At 43.4% G+C, this 24,737-nt stretch overlaps 1 protein-coding gene across 1 annotated transcript in view; it reads right to left on the reverse strand.

The window, feature by feature from the left end:
- The window catches only part of ALK (ALK receptor tyrosine kinase), a gene marked incomplete at both ends in the record, with an annotated part of 325,717 nt that overhangs the window by 8,705 nt on the left and 292,275 nt on the right, over positions 1-24,737 (reverse strand). The window contains 12 exons of the mRNA XM_084262264.1: positions 4,042-4,171; positions 5,390-5,454; positions 6,382-6,472; positions 8,650-8,836; positions 10,914-11,012; positions 12,112-12,264; positions 13,242-13,340; positions 14,824-15,006; positions 15,861-16,005; positions 16,936-17,067; positions 19,346-19,496; positions 23,686-23,848. Coding sequence (XP_084118390.1) covers positions 4,042-4,171; positions 5,390-5,454; positions 6,382-6,472; positions 8,650-8,836; positions 10,914-11,012; positions 12,112-12,264; positions 13,242-13,340; positions 14,824-15,006; positions 15,861-16,005; positions 16,936-17,067; positions 19,346-19,496; positions 23,686-23,848 — 1,598 coding nt within the window. The remainder of the gene's footprint in view (positions 1-4,041; positions 4,172-5,389; positions 5,455-6,381; positions 6,473-8,649; positions 8,837-10,913; positions 11,013-12,111; positions 12,265-13,241; positions 13,341-14,823; positions 15,007-15,860; positions 16,006-16,935; positions 17,068-19,345; positions 19,497-23,685; positions 23,849-24,737) is intronic.

Raw genomic sequence — 24,737 nt, forward strand, 5'->3', positions numbered from 1 at the left:
AAAACTGAGTAAAAAGCCCGATTCTTTACTGTGCAATCGATTCCAGACCTGAGCTGTACTGCAAGGCAGTCAGTAGGCTGAAGCCACAAGCTGATTTGAACAGCATTTAGCTTTATTCTCTTTTTCCCTTTTTTCCCCCCTTCCTTCCTCTCCCTGGATGAATCCCTTCCACCTTTTATTTGGCTAAATACAGTCCTAAAACAGATGTGACTGCCCAGCCAAGGACAATTTAGCCATGTAATTTGTTTGAAAAATGGAGGTTTGGGATTCATTTTGCAAGGGGAGCAGCCTTGAGACACCAAAGGATTCATTACAGCTTTTGGTCCCCAGATGAATGGGCAATGCCAGCTGCAACGCACCGCTGCTCAGAGCGGCGGGCAAGCTGGAAGCACTAGTGTGACACCTCCCTGTGTGAGGTGGAATCTTGCTAAAGGTGAATGAAATTCTGTGTATTGTTCAGTGTAATCACTGCTCTATGCAACAGGCTGCACCACACAAAGGAGGGGAATAATTTATCCCTGTATGATTTATCTTCCAGAGCTGTTCTTTGATTGCTGTGCTGTGTGTGAGGAAGATCAGCACTGAACTGCCCAGAACGGACAATTCTGCAACGCTGGTAATGAGCAAAGGCTCCAATTCCAGGCGTCTCTGAAGCTACCAGACTGCCTCTCTCCAGACGAGGGGGAAGGGGTAATCCTGTAATAGATGTGAAACTTTATTAGAAATGGAACACAGAACCCTTCAGGGCTGTAAACCCTGGACCCACAGAGAAGCATGAAGCTGAGTAGACCTGGCTGGCATAAACTGACAACATTCCGCCGGAGTCACTGGTACTGTGTCAGGGATGCTGGGTGAACATTTGGCTTACACATGATTGTTCTTACACAGGGTCCAGAAAAATCATTATGTGTGGGTTGGTGGAATGTTGCTTTCCTTATTTACATGAAGAGCAGAGATGGACAACATGCAGTAACCTGTACTGGCAGCACTGTGACCTCCCGCTAAGTTAGATCCCACCTCCTGACACCTCCTGTGGTAGCCCTAGCTTCCCATTTCCTGACCCTCACAATGTCTTATGTTTCCCCTTCCCTCACTAAACCTTCTTCTCCACCCTTCCCTCTGCTTCCTTTCACATTTTTCAGCAGCTGAGTGGCTGGCAGCATGCTGCACGTGTCTTGCTTCAAGTCACACAGGTATTCACTGGCCAGTGGCAAGCCAAACTAGACAGCTGTTCTGCTTAGTGGTCACTCTAGGATAGTGCTTTCCTTCTCCTGAAGCCTTGGAATCCATGACAAACTAATGCCTTTCACACCTCTGTTAAATCTGACTGAACATGGTAAATGAATTCAAAGTTACTGGCAAGGAAGTGGGGGAAACAACTGGGGGATGAAGGTAGAGAATTAACATGTAAATCTCTTTTTTGCAATCAGGCTGAAAGCCAAAGTAGGTGAGAAAGACATGGTAGTAAAGAAATCAGCTGGAAAAAAAAAAACTGGAAAAAACCAAGGGGAAATGACAATAGTAATTCATACAGTGCTTGCTGCACGGTAAGCAGCACACCTCTGTTACTGAGTCACTCAGCTAGGTCTTGTGTGTACAATTAATTCCTGTTGGAAGCAAAGCTCATCACAGCCTGTTTAGTCTGCACTGTTCCTTGTCTTTCCTTTCCTTTGATGGGCCTGGAAAGGTAGACGTCCAGCCTGCTACGCCTACCTTCTGCCTGTCTTCCTTGAATGAGCAATAGGAGGAACAAAGCAGCTCAGAGTCCATTAAGAGCAGTCCGAAGATACATCCAGCAGTAGTGAGCAACAGACTTATGCCCAGAGCCTCTGTCACACCTCAAGTATATGCTCAGGGAAAATCCACTTCCACAGCTGGATCCCATACTTCACAGAGCACAATGTGCCGCACGCATCTCATCTCTCATCAGTCTCCCAGCCTCATAGTTTCTGAGTCAGCAGTCAAACATACCCACCAGAGGCTGATTTCTCAGCACTCACAGATGCCATTAGCCCCAGAAGCTGCCCCAGCAGCCAGACAATGAATTGCCCTGTCACTCTTGCCAGGCAGCCATCACACAGGATGGTAGCAGAAGCAGGGCAATGCAAGGGGAAGGAAGGCTTTAGAAGAGGAGCAGAAGCATGTGGATTTGTGTCTACACACAGTCAGGCTGTCCATATTTACCCAGCTGTTAAAGAGGGACTGAAAATTGTTTCTCTGAATCCTTTCCAGCTTGCAACTGGCCCTCTGTGTTTGAACCCCAGCTTTCTTGAAGTGAGGCAGGCAGGGGACAGAGCAGAAAACAGCAGCATTAGTCCAGCTCTGCTTCTGTTCTCAGAGGAAGTTAAATGCAGGAATAGGGAAGGATCACCAAGGGGCAGGGAACAGGCCCTGTGTATAGCAGTAGTTATGGTCACACTCAGGTAACCTCAAACAGGTCAGTGAAGACAAGGAAAAAAGAGGAAAGAAAGGATGGACTGTGAAGGCAGAAAGAGAAATACCAAGGAAGTAACGTGTGCTGTGCCTGGAGTGACCCATCCACCCCTTCTGATGTTTGTTTTCACAGGGGTAGCACAGAGCTACTGCTAACAGAAATGGAAGCCCCGGCATGTAAGGACAAACTCATGACTGGGGTAGGGGCAAACAGAACTAAATTCCTCAGATCAGAAGGCCCCCATGACTGCATCCTGTAAAGATTAAGGGCCTTTCATCCACAAAAGCAGCTGGTTCATTTTACTGCAAGAAGGCAGAAATTCCTGCTGTTTGGAACAGATTTCTTGTTGCTTCCTCACAAGACCCAGATTTTTACTGAGCTAGCTAGCTTTTTTTAATTTAACAAGCCAAAAGAGGCTTCCACTGCAAAGTGATAGATGCCCTTGTCCTATACCCTTCTGTTTCACCTGACACTTTGCACATCAAGCCCAGCCTGTCCTGGCAGTTTGGAGCAAAGCACCTACACCAGGCAGCATACCCTGCCCATGCCATTTTCCATCTGCACCAGGTGAGGGAGGAGCCCACATTGCAAAACATGAATTTCCCCATTCACCTAGTTCAGCCCATTTATATGAGGTAACAAGAGCATCTCTAGGTGTTACAGAAAACCAAACCCTATAAAGACTGCTTGCTCACATTTCAAACCTTTTGACTTTCTGGGTGTTTGGCCTTCTTATCTAGGCAGGAGCCACTTTATAGCAACCTAATTCAAGACTGTGGTGCTCCTGAGCAACACAGACCATTTTATATGTCTGAAAACCAGACTGCAAGTCAAAAATACTAAGTCAATCTGTTTCCAGACAGCTCAAGGAAGAATTTTGTTTTGATCTGTTAGGCCAATTTGTGTCTCTCTCGTACTGATACAACCCAGCATTTTACCCTGTGACAAAGAAACGTAGAGACAGAGTATGAAGCTGGGCCCTGGTGCTAAATTGCAACAACATCTGTGTGCCTTTCTGATCCAGGGACTCTACCAGAAATACTCCACTGAAATACAGATTCATCTCTAGAAGTTGTAATTGATTTCTCGCATGTTTCTAACTGACTGTCATTTCCTACTGATGCTGATTTCAGTGGGAAAGTCTTTGAAACTCTGGACTAAAGATATTTAAGTCAACAGCTCCAGGCTGGATTCTCAAATTGCCTGTGTCAAACTTGCACTGACAGATATCCACAAAAATGCAACTGATCAGCAGTTTAAATAATGGATTTATCATTAATAGCTCAATGCTTCCCCTACACTGTCCTCAGCTGATGTGAGGAAGGTTAGGAGTAGAGTTTAACTTTTTTGTCTTTTAAACTTTGATTTTATTCTTTCTTTAGACAACATCTGCAAAGTCCAGGGATGAGGCACCTCTGCATAACCCCAGCAGCAACTTCTCCCTACAAATCTGTGTCCTGCCCCCACAGTGGTCTTACAGAAACAGAAATTTTCTGACCCTCCAAAATGCTGGGAAATAGTAGCTGCATGGATCAGCTCTTTTGCAGTTATGTATTTGCCTTGTGGCAGCAGCTTACTAAATAAAATTCAATTTTCTCTTTTCTTACCGGTCTAGGCCGTGTCTCTCTCAGGAATGATTTCAGGTCACCTCCAGCCATGAGCTCTAGCAGGATGAAACGGGGCAGTGCCTGCAAGCTCACCCCAATACAGCGCACAATATTCTGGTGGTTGAACTTGCTGTGGAGAAAGGGTGACTCAATTAAGGAGTAACTTTGATCAAAAAAGTGCAAGAAAATGTTTTGCTATGGGGAATGTTTTGGGGTAGGTTTTTTCCTTCCCAGAAAGTAACAAATCTCTAAGGTAAGTTAACTGGATAAAGCTAAAGTGCTCCCCTATGCTCTGTGTCTGCCTGCACAGTGCAGAAACAGAGGTAAGAAAGGAGTGGCTTTTGGCTGCTTTTCCCCTTCTGCATCCTTTTTGGGCAACAGCAAGACTTGTGGGCCCCGGAAAGAGAGCATCTGATAAGAGAGAAAAGTCTGCTCCTAATTTCCTTATTCAAAGGACAGAGGATGAGCTAGGGCAGAGTTGTTCCAAATAACATACTGACACAGGAATCTGCTTATGTGGGGGATACACCTTAAGATCTAGTCTCTAAAACTTCCTTATTTCTACAGACCTCAACATCTGGAAGCTGCTTCCACAGATTCTAAGATTCACAGTTTGCCCGGAGGGGTTATGGAGTCTCCTTCTCTGGAGATACTCAAGACCCCTCTGGACACCTTCCTGTGTGACCTGTCCTAGAGAACCTGCTTTGGCAGGGGGGTTGGACCCAATGATCTCTGGAGGTCCCTTCCAACCCCTACAATTCTGTGACTCAATCACTGACATTTGACACAACAGCAGCATTAAGTCAATGCCATCTGTTAGTTTTGACTAGTCAAACCCAAACTGCTGGGGTTTGTTTCTACCTCATGTTCTGATCTCTAAGAAAAATCGAAGGATTCTATTATCAGTTCTGAAAACTGGGCCTAAGGATTTGTACTTTGGATAATGAAAACCAGTGTGGATCCTCTTGAAAATTTAGCCCTCAATCTAGCACTGGAACAGGCTGCCCAGGGATGTTGTGGAGTCTCCTTCTCTGGAGATATTCAAGAACCATCTGGATGTCTATGTGTGCAACCTGTCCTAGGGAACCTGCTTTTGCAGGGGGGTTGGACTCGATCTCTGCAGGTCCCTTCCAACCCCTACAATTCTGTGATTCTGTAATCATTTGGTGCCTCTGCATTTTTAAGAAGAATAGGAAATGGCAGCAATGCCTACCCTCTTTGTAAAATACTGATGGCCATGCACTAGAACTAGATGTGTTGTGTGGATGTCACCTCTCAAAGTACCTTTTTTCATTACAGCGCTGGGCTTTGCAAATCTGCACGTGCTGTTCATCTTATTCATACACACCTAATAATGAGAGCTTCCATGAGGAAGTCCAGCTCATCTTGCTCTGAACACACTTCTGGCAATGTCTGGAAAAGAAAGAACAGGTTAACGAGGAAAAGATATTTAAACTTAGAGGTGTAAAACACCCAATACAATCAAATGCACTAACATTGTTTGCAGCAATCCTTGTTTCTCTAAAAGAAGCCTTACTCTAAGATAATAGCTAGACCATTACTAAACTAGACTGTGAAGCCTGTTGAAAAGTAAAGATCAGAACACATGGCCCACCAACGCCACTGTCATCCTCCTCCCAGCAAAGGAAACGTCCCAGAGTGCACAGGGAACTGCACTCAATGTATAGCACTCTGCTGTATAGAGGATGAGGAATGAGACCACAGTTCCTGAGCTCACTGACAGTTCAATACTCCTGCCTGCCAGCAAGGCTATGAACTATAGCCAGTAGTAGGACTGCGCTGCTGTGTGACCTCTAGGAAAAAACAAGCCAGCAAGGTTGCTGAAGGCCTGGAGAACCCTACCAGGGTCTCTTAGGATTTAGCTTCACATCCAGTCCATATCCATCCTGTACTGGAGGATGAGATACCTGGAAAACCAGCCATCTCTTGCCTGCAGGCTCTTTGATGTATGTGCCAGCTGCTCTTGGTCGTGTGAAGACTTTAGCCCTCTGACTTGAAGGCTTTGGACAGACTACCACACAGCGTGTGGAGGACAGACAGAGGATGGATTTATTTTTCATACCCGCAGTCTATTGCAGCTGTATGGGAAATCTCTGCCTATTTACTACTTACAGACCTCATTTAATAGTCTCACAAGCCTGTACACTACAAGCTGTACTATTGCTATGATGGATTAAAGTGCTGCACCAGAGCAGGAACCTTTCCAGGCACATCCTTCAGAACCACAGCCACATTTAATTCATCTTCATTTTTATAATGCATTGGGACTCTTGGGTGAAAGGTGCATGAAAACATTGTAACTCATACACTGTCACTTACTTTCACAGCCACCTGCAAGGGAGTGGGGTCGCTGGGGATCCCTGTCACCTGACCTTCATATACCTCACCAAAGGCTCCGTGGCCCAAACCCCTGGACAGACCAGAGAAGACAAGAAGGTTTTACTACAGATAACACACATTACAACACTGTGGTCACAGCTCACAGAAAGGGCTCACAATTTTCATGGCAGTGAAACATGGAGAACTAGATATTGACTCTGCTGATACTGCTCCTCACACTATGTAGGGGACCAGACCTTGATGTGATCCTTCCCAGACCTACAATGTATCTAATTGGTAGGGAAAGCAATGCTCAAAAGTGAACAGGCTCCAGTGACATTAAGATGCTGGCACTGCAGTATGTAAAGTATAGTACTCTTCTGTGGCTAAGGTGCCCAGTGCTCTAGTAGTGGCTGCTTCAAAACAGGTCAATAAAGATAGGTCTTAAGTCTCAGTGTTCCCCTATCCTGAACACATTTGTGTGTTCCTATAATGTTTATGTATCCCTAGTAAAGAAAACATTGAACAAGAAACTAGGAATCGCAATGGTGCTCAAAGGACCTGAATTCTAAACCTTTTCCAGAATTATTTTGTGATTCTGGGTACAGAGCTTAGGCAGTAAATGGTGATAATAGTGCTTCATAAAGCACTTGGCTCTAGGAGTTTGTGTTGAGAATAATTTCTGGCTTACTATGAAATTTACAGGGTTTTTTTGAGTAAGGGTACAAGAAAAAAAGATAAAAGAATTAAAGTATTCATGGAACAGATCTTGTCATGTGTCCTTCTGATACAGACTTTGCACACCTGTCTCTTCAATCTTCACTCCCTTAACATTAAGTCAATCGATACAATAATAGCTATTACCACATAGGTGGCATGTGATAACAGCATAGCAAACTCCAGCATAGAATGAGGCAGCATCCCAGACTGAGTGTTCTGGACATTGGGCAGTATTAGTCTGAGCCTCTAAGAGGCATCTCGGTCCAGTTAAAACAGCTCCCACAAGGCTCCCTTCTACCACATGCACTTTGCTGGTAGAGCCAGGTCTGCCCTGAGAGCTGCACTGATTCTGTTCTCTGGTCTACTGACAGGCAGGTCTTGGATGGGCTGTTGCCCTCCTCGCCTTTCAAGTGGGTGCTGCTGAGGGCAGCCTGCACTGCTGTTGCATAAGCTCTGTCTGTAGTTTTGCCAGGATAAGACCAGTCTAGGCAGAGAAACCACAGCAAGGACTTGCATTGCCTGTGACTCAATCACTTCTTTTAATAACATTTTGTAGCTTGAGACACTATTCTTGGCTATGCCTGATCAAATTATTACAAACTGAGGTATAAAACAGATCTCCACAGCTCATAAATCTCACTCTTCCCAAAAAGCCCACCTTTCCTGCCCTTATACATTCCCAGCTGTATCCTCTGATCTCTGCTGCATGCCACAATTCAAAAATCCTTTCAGACCCCAAGAGACAAAGGCAGCAGCACAGGGCACACTGGAAACTTCCAGATGTAGTCCAGCAAAACGTGCAGGTAAGGGGGAATGAGATAAGAGACAGCAGAACACTGCAGACTGCACAGACTGCTCTGAGCATCCTATTTTTTAACACAATAAGCTCGGTAGTTTTCCAAGTTCTCCTGCTTCCACTTTTTGGCTTTTGTGTAAAACTGCACAGTACCAGAGTAATGTCACATTCACATGTGACATGTGCTGTTACCCTGCAGTAGAATAAGGTCAGAAAGAACTCTGAATTTTCAAGTTTTTCTTAAGAAACTATTTCGAAGTTTCCAGAAGCTCTGATCTAGAAATGACTACCTTGCTGCCATTATATTCCTGTCTTTTTTAATACTGTCTGGCAGTCTCAATCCTATTGCTTTTCCTGCTATTGTACTTAAGGATGTCTTCATCTTTACTAAGGATCCTAATCAGACTTTAAAAGAGCCTCCTACAAGCCTCAGCCTTCCTAGCATTTCATCAGTTAATACAGTCTGCAAAAGTGTGTCTGAATTACCAATGATGACTCTTCAGTTCCTCTCATAATCCCAGAAGATTAACACTGCACCTGTAAAAGGTCAAGGAGACTGCCAAAGCCTAGTCCATTCCACATAAACCTGACTACTGCAGCCTTACATCTGTCTCATGAAAAGGGGCACGAGTCTAACAGGGCATGAGAATTCCTATGTGCCTGCACAAAGACAGGAGTTCACAGCCACCTAAGAGAGATGGTGCATGTGAAGGTACAGGGGGGAAGCATGGGGAAGGCAAAGATGGATTTACCGGATGAGGGAGATGTTTTTTCGAGGCACCTCTTTCAGGTCACTAATGGATGTGGTCTTTCCTGCAAAGCAGTAGTTGGGATTGTAGTCAGTCATGATAGTGGAGGTACGCAGCTTGCTCAGCTTGTATTCTGGGCTCTGTAACTCCATCTGCATGGCTTGCAGCTCCTGGTGCTTCCGACGATACACTGAGCAGGGAGAAGACAGTAAACCAGAGACACATCTTGATTCAGGAACAGGACAGCAGCCGTGTGGCTCTTCTCACTGGAGCCTGCTGCACGGCCAGATTTCAGTGAGTCAAACCAGAGAGCGGTACCGTCACCTTTCTACACGGCAAGTCATTACAGATAGAAAATGGGATCTGAAGTTATCCAGGAGCCTTTGGTTTATGGATCTCTGCAAGAAGCAGGCTTGCTCACAAACTGTTGGGAAGAAGTAAAATAAATTTCACTTGCAGAGATCTTGGATTTCAGAGTTCTGAGGTTTTTGGTTTGTTCTATTCAGTTTAATTGAACCTTCCAAGTATGAATCCAGTTCCAGATTTGAAGGAGTCTGGGTATAACCAGCTTTCCTAAACGACAGCGTTTAGTCTGAGACTGAGATAGTTGGTCTTGTTCAGCCTGGAGAAGAGGAGGCTCCAGTGGGACTTTATAGCAGCCTTCCAGTACCTGAAAGGTGCTTGAGAAAGCTGAAGAAGAACTGGTCATGAGGACATGTAGCAACAGAACAAAGGTAACAGTCTTAAACTAGAAAGGTTGGATATTGGGAAAAAAATTCTTTAATATGAGGGTGGTAGATCACTGGAACAGGTTGCCCAGAGAGGCAGTGGAGGTCCCATCCCTGGAGATATTCAAGGTCAGGCTTGATGGGGCTCTGAGCAACCTGATCTAGTGAAGATTTCCCTGCTTACTACAGAGGTTTGAACTAGATGACCTCTAAAGTTCCTTTCTAACCTTACACATTCTATGATTCTATGTTACCTTAGAATAACACACTGCAGATATAATTAGCTCATTTTGCAAAACTTCCTCTGTTTCTAAACACCAGAATTGGACTAAACCTGATATTAGTTTACAGCAGTGTTATAGTCCTTGAACCACTTCACTGATACTTCTGAAACGTCACTAGAAATCACACCCTGAAAGAAGACATGCTGTGGACAATTCCTTGAAATAGTAATTGATACTGCAGTATTTTTTTCAAAGCAAGATGCCAATCATGAGCAGGTTAAATCACTATTACCCTTATTATTGATTTCTGTGGGAGTTGGATTGAGCCCAACGTGTGGCGGTAATAGCTGTTGCATCTTCTCCAGCAGATGTTTTAGGGGAAGAATTTAAGGGGTAAAGATGCACTTGCAAAGGCAGACAGATGTAATGACCTATCCACAATCCCTTCCTGTCCTCCATTTTCCTCTTCATTGCTTTGGCTTTCATTTTTTAAATCACTGCTCTTTCCTGAGATGGCAATGATAGGCTGGTTGGATGGAAAGAGGATTACTCTTCCACTCCCTGAGAAGTAATTAGTAATTTTAAAGGGGTACTGTCAGGCCAGAAATCATACACATAGGACCATATGTGTGCAACTGATAACTCCTGAAACTCTGAAAACTGAAACAGCTGCAGAAATCTAATTTAATAGTTGCCATTTGCTGCTCTGGGTACATCCCTCCCGTCCCCCGGACTATACTCAGTGTGGACAAAGAAAGGTGGCAGAGCTGTGGTCTGAATCCCTGGCTGCTTTTCATTGATTCAAATCTATTCCCTTGCAAACAAATGCAGGAGAGCAATTGTTTAAAAATAAGAAAATGAAAGGGTGAAAAATGCCTTTCAGAAGTTCAAGCAAAGGTGCCAAGAATGCCCACATCCTGCTAAGTAGCAGTTTGTAAAATGGGAACCTGTGTGAGAATTTAAAGTTTAAATACTATATGTTCAGAGTCTAAACCTGTATATAGGCAAACAAATAAAGAAGCTTGCTTTCAGGCATTGAGCACCAACAGCTCTCACAAAACCAGCAGCAGCAGTGTTCTGGCAGCTTTACACTACCATAATGTCTCCTTTTGACATGCAGTCAGTAACCAAAACCTCTTCAAATTGGTCACTATGGTAGAAACAACTGCTGAAATCTGAAGTTGAGGTGTGTGTGGGAAGGTGTTATTAAATACACCAGTAGCTAAAAACCCGAATCCTTTTGCCTCCCAGTCAAATTATCCCTGGCACAGATCCAGCCCCCACATGAAAATATCTTTTGCAGAGAAACACTCACCTATCATGATTCCTGAAAAAGCCAAAATCAAAGCAGCCACCAATGCTGAAGTCACTACAGACAAGACCAAGGAGAGAGGGAGATGGACCACTGGCTCAGCTGTAACAGAGATTGGAGAAGAAGGAATGACATGTCTCAAATGATCTACCAGCAACCACTTTTTCAGATTTTTCTGCTCTTCTTTCCATTTACTCATCTGCTGCCCCTACAGCGTAGGAGCAACCTCTGGTATGATCAGTTCCAGGATCTATGACCTCCAATATCTCGTCGTTTCACTCTCCTCAATTAGTATCAAGCCATTAAAACAGATGGTTTGCTATCAAGGAATTAACATGTGTACTCCCTGGGTATGAAAACAAGACCATAAAAACCGAGGGCAGGAGGTTGAGGAGGTGGAAAGAAGGTTTTCTTGCCAGGGTTAAAGTGCTGCTATCAGTGCCAAATCACAGCAAAAGCAGAAGGAGAACTGCAATGTATCACCTCCTAAATGCATCTAATCCATGAAGAAAAACCTGGTAACACTAAGTATAGTACATAGTATTCCATAGCTGCAGCCTCACTTGGGACCACAAGGAATTAAATTAAGCTTTACTTCACCCTGACAAAATGACCATGCCTTTTATCCATTATACAGATGGGAATGGTAAAAATGCAGAACAATTTTCCTGCACCAGTGACAAAGCTGAGAGCAGGATCCCAAAAGCCTGGAGTCACTTGCAAGAAGGTGAAGGAAAGCTAGTAAGGGAGCTCTGAGCACCTGGTTTTTCAAGTAAGGCAAGCCCAGGCACTGTCTTCAGCTTTCCTCAGAGATCTCTCACTGGCACCTTATATACCCAAATCCACAGGAAGCAGATTCTTCCTGAGCTTGTAAAACTTTTTGGAGGACTGACATGGAATTTAAGTTGAGCTGCAGTATGTGAGCATCACTGTCACTAAGAGCAAAACCTGACTTTCATCAGTGCTGCTGTTGTGAAACAAACCAACAATGATGCTCTTTGCACCATTCATCAGCTCTGATGTGTCTACATCCCAGAAAAATAACTCTGCAGCACAGACCAGCAGGGAAGCAGGTAACATTCAACAGAAGACAGTTTTAAGAAAAACTAGATAAATTTCAGGATGCCTTACAAGCCAAACTACAGGGTTTTGTCATGCATTTTTGTTTCACACTAACAGCCTACACCATACAACCACTTACCTATGCAAGACACACCATCCTCAGCCAATTCTGTGCCTGGCTCACAAAAGCAGATTACTTTTTGAGTCTCAAGATCAACACGGCATTCGTCCATCTCACAGTGACTGCAGTTAAGATGCAGCTTAATATCCACCTCTCCGTGCCCCTCTGTCACTAGGGAGTGGACAAAAGAAGCTGAGTTAATTACTGTTAAGATCATTCATATCGTTCCCTTGGGCTCTGACAGAAACAGGGATGTGTGGTGGTCACGGTTGGCAGATGTGCCAGGGTGGGTTCCCATCTAAGAAATCCATTTCTCCCCACCTTCCATAGCTCCTGTAATTTCTTATGTGGAAAATAACATCCAGCTAAATTAGGCCCCCTGCAGATGAGGTGGAGTAGCTCCCTCTGAACAGACAGACCTGCCAGGTTAGCAAGGAGGCTGCTGTCAAGGACGAGGGAAACTTGCCCTTTCAGCGGTCCGTGGGGCTCACCCTTTTCTTTCCTGGCCTTTACTCCCTCCGAGATCAAACACTGCAGTGATTTAAAAACTTTCTGGCTGAATCTACCAGGCCAGAGTGCATCTGTATTTGAAAACACTTCTGGCTGTTCTAAAGCAGAACTTTTTCTTTTTTTTTTTTTTTTAGCAAATAGATATTTTTGTGTTTTCTGAACACATAGCAAACATATTCAAGACACTGACTTCTGGGCAAACACGGGCTGGAGTGGCAGTATTTATCACTCCCACGCACTGCTGGGCAGCACTGCTCTGTTTTCTCCATTTCTCCCTGTGCTGAGGGATGCTCTAAGGAAAATATTTGTTCATGAACAGCCAGGTGCTTTGTCTGTTTCTTTTGTAAATTATCTGAACTATGAGGTTCTGTTACCACTTTCCTTGGCCAAAATTTTTCTATAGACTGGTAGACTATATTGTTGGGACGTGTTTCCTAATAGCCCTGATATTCTCTGCACCTGCTTTCTTGCTCCTACCTCTGTTTATTCTCCACTGGAGTTACGCTATCCTTCTGCCTTCTCTTCATGTTCATGACACTAAGCTAAACCAAAAGACACTATCAGAAGTGTCTTAGAGATACAAACTATTCTTAACATGAAAAGAAACCCACTAGAAGACTTCTGACCAACGCGAATACCTTTAAGTGCTGGAGTGTACAAAGTACCAATTGGATTAATAAAGGACACACCATCCTCCCCATCCATCTCTGGGTCATTGTCCACTGCAGCATTGCCACCTACATCAAACCAGAAGTTACCTTAACAGACAGTGGCTTGTTAGCACTAAAATACAGATAAGCATTGCAACATGCATTACTTCAGTATATTTAGGGAGGCATTCAAATAAGAAAAGAGAATAAATCAAAGTATTTAACATATAGGGAGCACTTAGTGAATTGTGACATGAACCACTGGTCTTTCATCTCTAGGGCTTCAATTTAATTGCAGCAGCTTAAGAGAATCAATGCCTTAGTTCTGTTTTAGGCAGACTGTTACAAACTAAGGCACATCTAAAGCACAGACTTCATCTTTAACCATTTGGATGCTGTGAAAACAAAAAAAGCCCTTCTTAAAATTGAGGTGGCAAAGAGACTGGAAAACACCAGTACACAAGGTCTAAATTCAGTGCCCTTGCTGATCGAAGTAAGTACTGTGTCAGCAGAGGGAATGAATAATCTGGTATTTGCACCCCAAAAGCAGGGTGCCCCACCAGGGGTGGAGATTGAAGGAATTGATGAGTGCTTAGGCATATAGAACATTTTGGGAGCAAAATATGGGCAATACATAGAACGTATTAGAAACACAGCATCGGCCATATATTTAGTATTACAAGCATGCAAAGAGTCCCCCAGCCCACCCAAAAATGGCCTTTCCTCTTTAACCATCTTCAGTGAAATTAGAATTATGTGATGTGAGGCATTCTGTTGGAAAAAACAGCATTACACAGTAACATTGGTACAAAACATGCACTTAATCGTTTAAACTCATTGCTTCCTCACAGGATTTCTCATCTATCACAGACTTGATTTAAGTTGTGGAAAACCAGGGGTTAAGGAGTTCACCACAGTGCAGATGGCTGAAGAAACTATGTGGCCCAGGAGATTATGGGTTAGTAGATCTTGAATCTGGTCCACACCAGTTATAATCAACATAATGCCATCTGACAGCTGTCCTGAGACTGCAGCACATGAAATTAGCTCCTTGTTGACTCAAGTCAACACCACTGTAGTTACTAAAATGGATCCTGGCTGGCAGCCCGAGCCTCTGCCCCCAGAGACCACCTGTGCAGGACAAAGGCACACCCACAGCAGGGCAGGACAGGGCAGGGCAGAAGTAGTTTTGTCCTTCCCCTGGCATGAAGCCTGGCTGCCAGACTCCAGGACCAAGGTACTCAAAACACAGGTGCTGGCAAACAGGAGCACAGAGCCTGTGGCTGCTCCTTCTTCAAACCCCCAAATGGAAGGCTCAAGAATCACAGCAGGATCTTGATGGCACGTTTTGCAGAGTGCAAAGCCAGGATTACAGCTGAAGGACTGACATCTGGCTATTTGCTCAAAGACTGAATGCCATACGTTCATCTACTGCTAAAAAGGCAAGACACAAACATACTAGAACATCACAGTCAAATATACTCGCTACAGGAGAATTATCTATCAGCGTTTTGCTGATCATTAGCACTAAAGGAGGGGAAGGGACACCTTGAACATGAAGCCACTTTACCTATATATCCTCCGCCTCCTCCACCTGAGGAGCACCCCCCTCCACCCCCTCCGAAACCCCCTCTTGTCTCCCACCCCCACTTCTTCATGGCCTGGGGGCAGGATCTTCCTCCAGTAGCACCTTCCAGCAAGGATTTTCCTGACCACAGGAAGGAAGTGTTATCATTCCAGCCACCTCCACCACCTGCAGTGAAGAGAAGACAAAAGGTACAGGTAGAGGTTATTTTTGTGTAAAAATCACTGCAGGGATCTGCAGAACAAGCACTCCTTCAAAGCATCTCAGCTGAAAGTAAGAATCTCATGCCTTGGTTAGAAAGAGGGGATGTGCTTGCTTCACAGTGACCTTTCTATAGGGCTTCTGACTACGTTAATCATCTGTACCCCTTCTCACCTACCATGCAAAGACAAGTTTTTTCTATGGAAAATGTTAAAAGGTATCACTGCCTATTCCCTAACCACTTGTTTCTGGCTTACAAAGCCTTCCCCTTCTCTTTGCAAAAAAATACTTCTGAAAAAAAGCTCTATGTCAGTTCTGAAGCGGAACAAAAGGAATTTCGTGAAAGGGATGTGAAAACATGTCCCAGCCCCACTCTAAATGCAATATACTCACCAGTGACTCACTTTCAGCTCTGCTGGTTGTTCAGTCCAAGGTCTCTTCACAGAGACTTCTAGCCAGGGTGCAATTATGCTCTTTCTGCATAAGTCAGGGAAACTGTGAGTATGTCTACACAGCACAAAACAGTGCAGGGAGGAGGATGGCCACATCAGCGCTGCAAACTCCCACAGCAAATATCAAACAACTTTTCTTATCAGACGCACTATGGTATTTTGGGAGAATGTTGCCATTGCTATGGTTATACCATCTCTGACAGTCCTATTTATGCCAAGCATCCTGGACTGTGGGTACATCCTGCATGCATCTGTCATACTTCCATATCCCTCTGAACTGTGTTTTCATGAATTTCTCCTTGCCTGTGAGGAGGAATCTGGGAGTACCACATATTCACAAATGCTTTCATATAAAGAAACTTTCCTTACCTGCAGCTCCTGAATTTCCATTCAGCCCTGGAATAGAGGAATCATTCTCAAGCCTTTCTGGATGAAATGTGTCTGTTTTGGCCCTGTAGGCCCTGCCACCACCTCCTGCTGCAATTATCAAGGGGACTGGCTCTCCATTCTCCATCTTAAAAGATTAATAAATAAAGACAGTATTCAAACTGAACTAGACAAGCAAATAGTAATCCAACCACTTGCTAGTTACTGCTCAGCACTACAAATTACCACTGCATTGTTTAATGCACCCACAAGATCAACAAGTTCAGCAAGATTAATGAATAACACTAGTCCTACCAAGTTCTGCAACAGAGAATAGTGGCATCAGCAGCTCTGTGAATTGTACCTATAGTGCTGATGGCTCTTAGAAAGGCTGTTATGCTACCACGTGATGACTTTTATCTAATGGAACAGCTCAGGAGCTCTGCTCTGTACAGTGCAATATAATGTCTGCACTGGTAAGGGACTGCTACACTGGACACTGTCTGGGCATACAGAGCTATGTACAACTATGTAGAAGATGGGTCAGCTAAATGCACTGTTATCACTTGAAAACTGTGTTTGAAATGTGCTGTGTTGCAGCCAGTACATGACAGGAAAGATCAGCAGCCCCTGGCTATAGGGTTGCCAACAGAAAACACACAGACTGTCCTCAGCTTCCCTTGTCATTGCACCATATAGGCCAAACGTGTAGCTGAAGTCTAATGTTCTACAATGACACATTTCAGTGAAGTCCTGTGGATTTTGCCCTTTGCTGTAGAATTACGTTTCAGCCTCTCAGCTTGCATTGAAAAAAATCCAGTCCAAACTACTATGTTTGCAAAGGAAACTCTAAGCCACTGAAGCAAGAGTGGGAATACTGCACAGCGGTTCGTAGACGTGCGAAGGGCCAACTCGACTCACTACAGGTACCAACTAGAAACGAAGGATGCCCGGAGCCCTCTCTATGGAACCTTCCCCAGAGGTGTATACTGGGTTTCAGGTATTTCAGACTGCAATACTAGAGGCCAGTGGCAGGATATGTTCGTGCTGAAGGTGGATGGGGACTGCATTTCCATACCTTAAATATGTAAGTTGCACCTCCCCCGCCTCCACCTCCTCCTGCCCATTCATTGACACTTCTGTTCACACGGATCTCTTCTTCAATCACATTGTTTTCTCCAATGCAGACTTTCTGTATAACATCATTAGTCTGCAAACAAAACACCAGGTCTGAATTCTGGTAAGAAATTTCCAAGTCCTTGTTCACACACAGGCCTTGTGGACCCTTCATCCTCCCAAACCAGTAACTCATCCTCCAGTGAAACTACATAAGCAGAAGCAAGTGAATGCTCTTCTAGATGAACCTTGGTTTTTGCTTCAACATTCACCAGAAGAATTTGTTGCCATTTTAACTGAATTATTTTGAAGCAAGCTCAGTGCTGATATCTATAACTATATAAAGCAGCTCCATGAACTTTCAGCACGCAAGATTTAGCAGAATTTACTGCAAATATTTTTCCAGCATTAACACTGGTTGGGGCCAGGCAGCCAACACACATCTGCCCAGATATCAGGTGTAATGGTGGCTCATGTAGATGTAGCAGAGGTAGCTTTAACTTAGACAGTCACAGCATGGCCAGTTGCAATGAGCTCAACATGGACTAGTCGCCTAATCTTGATCTAGACTTCTAAGCAAGTTGTGATATTCATCTGATGCTTGTGCTGTAGCAGACGGTGCAAGCTCATTCAAAGCCTACTAAAACACCTACAGCCCTATATTTGACTGCAATGTTGACCTGATGTTAAAGGACACCCCCCCCCCCAAAAAAAAAAAAAAGCCTATTTCCTAATTAACATTTCCACCAATTATCACCCTTCTGTATTAGTCAAATCACTGCATTCACTAAGAGATTTCAAAAAACATTAGACCATCATTTATAAGTACTTCTGGACCATGACCTAACAGAGGTAACTGTTTTCCAGTTTTAAATTGGAGCACTAAAGTGCATGACTAGCAGGACTGTGAGTATTTGTACGTTGCAAGCTCTGCTTCTAGCTCATTTTACTTTACATGTTTCACCTCAGTAACACTATCTTGTTATGCACACTGAACTCACTAAGTCAACAACAGTTAAAGAGAAAAAAGCACAAACAGTTGCTATAGTAGGATTGATCTTCTTCCTTCTACTTTCATGTTGGTGTTTTCTTTTGGAAGGGGAACCCAATAAAAGTTACAAATTATTCTGTTGACCATAAAATGTGTCCTAAGTTCTTCCAGAGAATGACTGGCATCCATTTTCAGTGTGCAGACTTGCCTATGGAACTAAACAATCATCCTTTCCCTAGTCTCCTCTCTCTTTAATTGTTTTGGGGTTGGGTGGGGATGATAAATAAAATGACAAAGTCAATGATCCAAAGGAACCACTAGATTACAATTGAATTAAAAAAAAAAAATCCTTCATGGCAAAGACATAACTGATTACAATCCAATCTAGTAAAAGTCCCTTCTACAAGTCAATGCAACCTCTGCCTCAACAAAAGAATTACATTAGCACTCAATAAATTCTCACTAAGATTACAGTGGCCTGCAATTTAATGACCCATATATTACACTCAGCTGGAATGTCCTAGTTACAGACGTTAGATAGAAGTTTGAGGTAGGGCATTTCTCATTTCAAAGAGGCTTCATATTAATGGTTTGTTTGCAGATATGTGTAATTCCAGTTCTAACATTATTTACTTCAGCACCCAGCCGTGTGAATCCCTCTTTCTTGACTAAAATCTTCAACCTTTCTCTGCTGCAACAGACTGCTAAGATCTCATCTATTTCATCTCAACATTAACAGCTGGGAAATGGACAGAAGTTAAATGTTCAGCTCAAAACTGTAGATGAAATTTCATCAGATAATGCTTAGTTTCCTCGGTAAGTATCTCCTGTGCTCTCATCCTCCAAAGAATAGTAAATGATTAACAGATTTTTGTGCCTGAAGTTGCACCTTTCTGTCAAGGCATTTGCACCAGCAATTGGTTAGTAACAATCAGGACACCGAGCAGAGATTGTCTCTCTCATTCCCATACAGAGAATAACCATGAAAACCCTGTGAAGTGGGCATCTCTGGAGTTGCAGGGTATTTTGACAATGGCAGGGATGGGCTCAGCAGCAGAGCAAAGACAAAGCCCTGTGAAGTCAACCTTGAAGACTGATCTCCAGAGGAAAGGAAGGCAAAGTTGTCTTCTCTCCAAAACCCCACACAGATGCTCTGAGGTATGCAGACCAATCGTGAACCTGCTGTGCATTAATGATGAATGTTGTAGAGGAAGTAAGTGCAGTGACACGGCACTTCATCTTTTCACACTCATGTCCTCCCAGTAAAACTGCAGCTATGCCTCAAACCATAGAACCCCAAACCCCTAAAAGGACAATGGTTTTCTCTGTAAACCCAGTGGATTTGTAGCAGGCATTAAGGTAAAACAGGGTGAGCACTTACACTAGGACAAGCATCTTCTCCTTGCTGTCCCACCAAGATATACAGAGTATCATCCTTCTGGAGGTCAAAAATTCCCAGGACTGACACGCCATGTGACCGTACCATGGTGTTCTTCCCTCCTTTCCCACCAGCAGCTCCATAGCCTGAGATGCTACAGAAAAAAAGAAAACAAGAGCCTGCACCTGAGTTGTCCCAGACAGGTGGAAGATAGTACAAACCACTTCTGGCCACTGAGTGTTCTGCACACCTGAACTGTACACAACATTCCAGACCTGGCATTTTAAATAAATCTAAACCCAAAGCCTAAAGACTCATGTTCTCTGCTCTGCACGGACCTGTGAACTCGGGTAGCTACAAACAGCTTTCACACTGATTCTTGGGCAAACACTCGGTGAGGACTGAATGAGTAAGTCTCTGTAGTTTCAAACTTTAATATATGAAATACATCGTGTTTCCCAGAAGGCAAACCCTTGGGAGGTTTTGCAGCAAGGAAGAGGAAGAACAGAAGCAGGAGAACCGATAAGCACAGCACATATGGCCAAAGAGAACATTAAGTACGAGATTGACAGGGGGAGATTTGAGAAAGCAGACAGCATAACTGGGCCTGGTAGCACGGACCAGATGGGAAACAGCTTTCTTATTCCCAGGACTGAGGAACGTAGAGGAGTAGGTAGACACAACACTACCTGCAGTAAACAAGGCAGGCAGAAGTCCCCTGGCTAAACTCACAGTGACCACCAGCACCTCAGTGTCTCCAGCCAGGAGTGGCTAGTTAGTAAAAACAGGCTGCTGCAGTCTCAATTGAAGCTCTGGGACTTTTATTTCAAGCATTCAAAATTCAGATGTCATTGCTGGTGTACCCAGATTTGCTTGCACTACTGTATTTCTCAGCTTCTCCCTCTCCCTAATTATATAAACACTTTACATAGTTAAAGTACCTTTTACCAAAGTATTTCAAAGAACTTTATAAAAATCGTGATAATTTAGATCTGAAATAAGCAGGTGATTCTCCACTGATTTTAGTAACTTCGTAGCTGTTTGCATCAGAGCAAAATTCAACTTGGAGAGTGTAAACAATGGCTGTTGGGCTGAGAATAAAACACCTCCTCTTGGCTTCCTACCCTACTTCAACTCCTCCTTTCCTCTAGCATCTGGTTGCTCTTTGTCCAGCACAGTCCTGCAAGCAAACAGGCTACAAGAACAGACCAGCAGGAGCAGCCTTACAGACTGGCATGAGGAACTCACTTTGTGATACCACTCTGAGGCAGTCAGCATGGAGCAGTGCTGGTGTCAAAGCAACTGTGGAACATCAAGTGCCTCATAAAGCACATTAGATCCTTGTAATGTGACAAGATTATGTTCACGCCACTGTCAGTAACCAAAGCAATCATTCCTCGGTGAGGCTGCACTGGAGCCAGCAGAAAAAGGTGATGGACACAGTACTGGGCTACCCTGAACAGATGCTGCATGAATCTGAAGAGTGAGTTGATTTGCTGTAGCATTTTGTAATGGCTAATGAGGTGCACTATTGGGGACAGCAAGCTGGCAGTGCTAATCAACTGCAATTAGGGACCATATTTTTCTGTGTATGAACAGGTTTTGCATACAAGCAATGATGTCAGGAAGTTCAGGAGAACCCATTTTGACCTCATTGAAAGGCTGCAGACAAATAAAAAACCAGCAGATTCAGATGACAGTCATTCCCCATTCAAAATCGGTGTCACTATTTAAACAGAAGGGTTATCTTGACTTCAAGTTGTATCAGAATCCCTTTCCTTAGGCACAACTTTCTTTTACAGGAGGAATCCGTTCGACTATACTGGCCTTGAAGGAAAATTCAGACCACCCTGAGCAGATATGACCAGAACAGAGAATACCTGCCTCCTTTTCTTTTGCTATGAGACTTGTAGGAACTGAAAAGGGAAGTTGAACCTATGGAAAGGGATTCTGATACAGCTTGAAGTCAAGATAACCTGTCTGTTTAAATAGTGACACTGATTTTGAATAGGGAATGACTGTCTTCAGAAAGGATTGGGATGAGCAGAGTTCACTAGGTGTCCAAACCGGGGCCAGAGGAAAAAAACAAAACCCACCAAGTCATGGGACACACTGAAGCTGGTTTTGAGAACATGAAAAAATGCAGTACCTGGGCTGGTCAACTTAGGACACCTTTGTGCATTCTGTTGTGCTATGTTCTTACACTACCTTACAGGAAGGGACTATAGAAAAGAGAGGACAGTGAACATGACACTCAGAAAAACGGACCAAAGACTCTTGGTTTAAAAATGGAAAGAATTTAGGTAATGACTGCTCTCATACTTGATCAAGTATGAGAGATAAGAAAGCCTAGATGGAAGATGACAAGACTTTCTGAATGCTTAGAAGGAAACAGTGAAATAAAAATATGAATTTATATTGCCTAACTTTATTGTTTTACAACATGGAGTCCTGTAGGAGCAAACCAGATGGTTCTGTCCGTATCAGCATCGCAGAATGTGGGACTCCAACCCTCAAAGCTGCCTCCAGTGTGTGGCAGCTTACCCAAACATTCACAGGTGGAGGAGCTGTCTGGGTGTGCTTGGCTTGCACTAGTAGTTTTGTGCAAAGTTGAGCTTTCTGTCTTTGCACTTTAACAAGGCATATTCTGCCTCATGGTCAGAAATCTATATCCTTCCTATGCAATTATCAGGAACGTAACTCGCTGCTCTGCGTTACACGGTGTAACAGGCACTGGGAGGGCCCAACAGCAGCTTTCCTAAGAGCCCAATAGCCAGACTGGGGATTTTATCTCTGGGCTGGGTATACTGGAGATGGCTATCAGACTAACTTACAGAGCCCAGAGTGCAACTGGCCTGCAGCAGAGCGCTGAACACAGACAGTGGAAAGCCCTAGAACTGCTATTGCCACTTGACAATTTCCTAGGGCTATGCTGTACTGGGGGACTCTGCTGCCCCTTCAGCAGCCCAGATTCAGGAAGACATCAAGTTAATTTAAGGCTGCAATTGCCTCCTCTTTTCCCCAGGCTGTCAATTCTCTACTAGAGCCTTAAGAGGTACAGAAGAGTACGTCATCCATTTATATATAGGTTACCAATGACATTAGCCATTTATTAACTATACAGAACCTAAAAGTCTGTTGGGTCATTTATAGGACTTAAATAGACAGGTCCTCCCTGCAGCACCTGTCATTTGTATTGTGCAGCAAAAAATCAACCTCCAGTTGTGCTGGAATTCTGACTCTTATTGGGCTGTGATATTAAAGAAATGACAATGTTGTAAGTTTATTGCCTCTTTTCTTTTGTGCTATACTTTATAACCATATTTACTGGGTCCTGGTCCAGAAAAATTCTATTCACCTCAGGCAACTCTTTTTTGATAGCTGAGTAAAATATCATTAATATTTTTTTCATTACCATCAATCCTTGTGGTAATAGACACTCAGGCAGAACTCGAGCCTCGCCTAGCCAGTTTATTGAAACTGCTTCGTGGCAGACTTCTGTTAGAGATGGACACCTACCCTCAATATTCTTTTTCAATATAAAGAACAAAATAAGGGAGGTGTCAGTAAGTTTTAACTGAAATTTGTTCAAAGCATTCAGTGGAATGTTTTGCTTTGAAATCCACGATACCATCATTGATTCAGATAGGGAATACTGCATAAAAAACCCACCACTAGACAGTCATTGATTCAAACAGAGAGTTCTGCTTACAAACTAAAGAGGGTAATGGTTTGATGTTGCTACTCAGACACAGTGAACTAAACTTCAATTGTGAATTTTCCCCCAGCATGAGCAAAAAGAAAAAACGATTGGTAAAAATCTGATTAAGTGGCATTGAACCTTATCTAATCACATCCCTTAGAAAATAACTCCACAGATGGATTTGCACATTAGAACCCTCAGTATCACAGAACCTAACGTTTAGGTGGCTGGTTTCCAAAATCAATTCTACAGTGGCCATGCCTAGGTTCTGAACAGCCAAGATGCTGAGCACAGCTTGATGCAAGCTGTCCTATATGAAATGCTGACATACAATTGTGCCTCATATACCAGTCAGATAGTGAGGAAAAACTCATTCTGATCCCAGAATTCAATGGATAGCATACAGGATATGTCTGCCCCTTGGCCTGTGGAGGTCAAAACACTTGATTTTCAGTTATTTATAAAGCTCTCCCAACTCGTAACCATTTAGGCTAAAGATCTGTCTGCCTCAGACAGTTGTTTCTCTCTTTCCCCAAAAAGTCACATCTTCAATAATCCACACGTGCCCAGCATGTATCTGCAGCTTGGAGAAGTTTAGAACATAAACTTGTACCATGACAGTCAGAGACAGTTCCCTTACCTGTAGGTGTTTGTTGCTGGGACTCTCCAGATCTGAACGCCTTGGAGAATCCCTTCAGCTCCTACAATCACACTAAGGTTGGAGTTTCTGTAGGCATTATTGCATTGGCTCTGTGTGGGGCCATAGGGTCCGCTGGCACCGCATGTTGTGAATAACCAGTGATCTGAAATGAGTACACATAAAAAGCATAAGCCAAACATCCAAATATCAAGCAGCTGTTCTGCTCTTTGTTCACTCTCTCATGTTGGACCAAGAGAAGTACGTGGCCCCTGAGGTAGCCAGAACAAATACAGAATTATTTTAAAAGACTCATAGTGCTGTGTATCTCAGTATTTGACAGCTTTTCATCCACACCTCCTGAAAGATACCACAACTAGAACATAGCTTTGCTTTTTATATGGCTCAAAAGGTCAAAGATCACAGAGCAGAATAAAATACAACACAGACCACCCAGCTCCCTGGGCTGTTAAAGTGCATGCTCATAAATAACCTCAAGTCTGGTGCATTTTAGTCCTTTCATTTTCTACAGATGTTTAATTATTCGATGTATGTTATGTGGGAAAGTAGCTGTTAATTATAGAAAAACCTGTACACACAACATCATCTCAGTGATTAAAACATAATAATAAACTAATTGCATTTCTAGCAATTATTTTCTTGCAAGAGATGCAAGTTAAGCTGTATAAGGCAAGACACCTGAGTCCTGTAAAACATGCATTCAGCTCTGCATATTCTAGGCCATATCTGCAGGTCAATGCACCCCCACTACAGATATTTTCATCAAATTGAGGTAGAAGCCCCATACAAGGTTTCTAGAAAAAGGTTTTGTGGATTTGTGCCTAAAAAATCTGATTTTTTTTAACTTGAATACTTCATTATGAAAATACCATCCTTTTTCCTTAAAGATTCATTATTTGGGTCAGCACAGAGGCAGGACCACAATGCTCTTGGTAAACATCCATCCTAATATATTTGCTAGTATATCAGGAAATAATTCATAGGTAATGAAGATCTAGATGGAAAATAAGTGGACTGAGCATTTTCAGTGTGCA

This window comes from Gallinula chloropus (assembly GCF_964237585.1).
Source record: "Gallinula chloropus genome assembly, chromosome: 3".
NCBI classification, from domain to species: Eukaryota; Metazoa; Chordata; class Aves; order Gruiformes; family Rallidae; genus Gallinula; species Gallinula chloropus.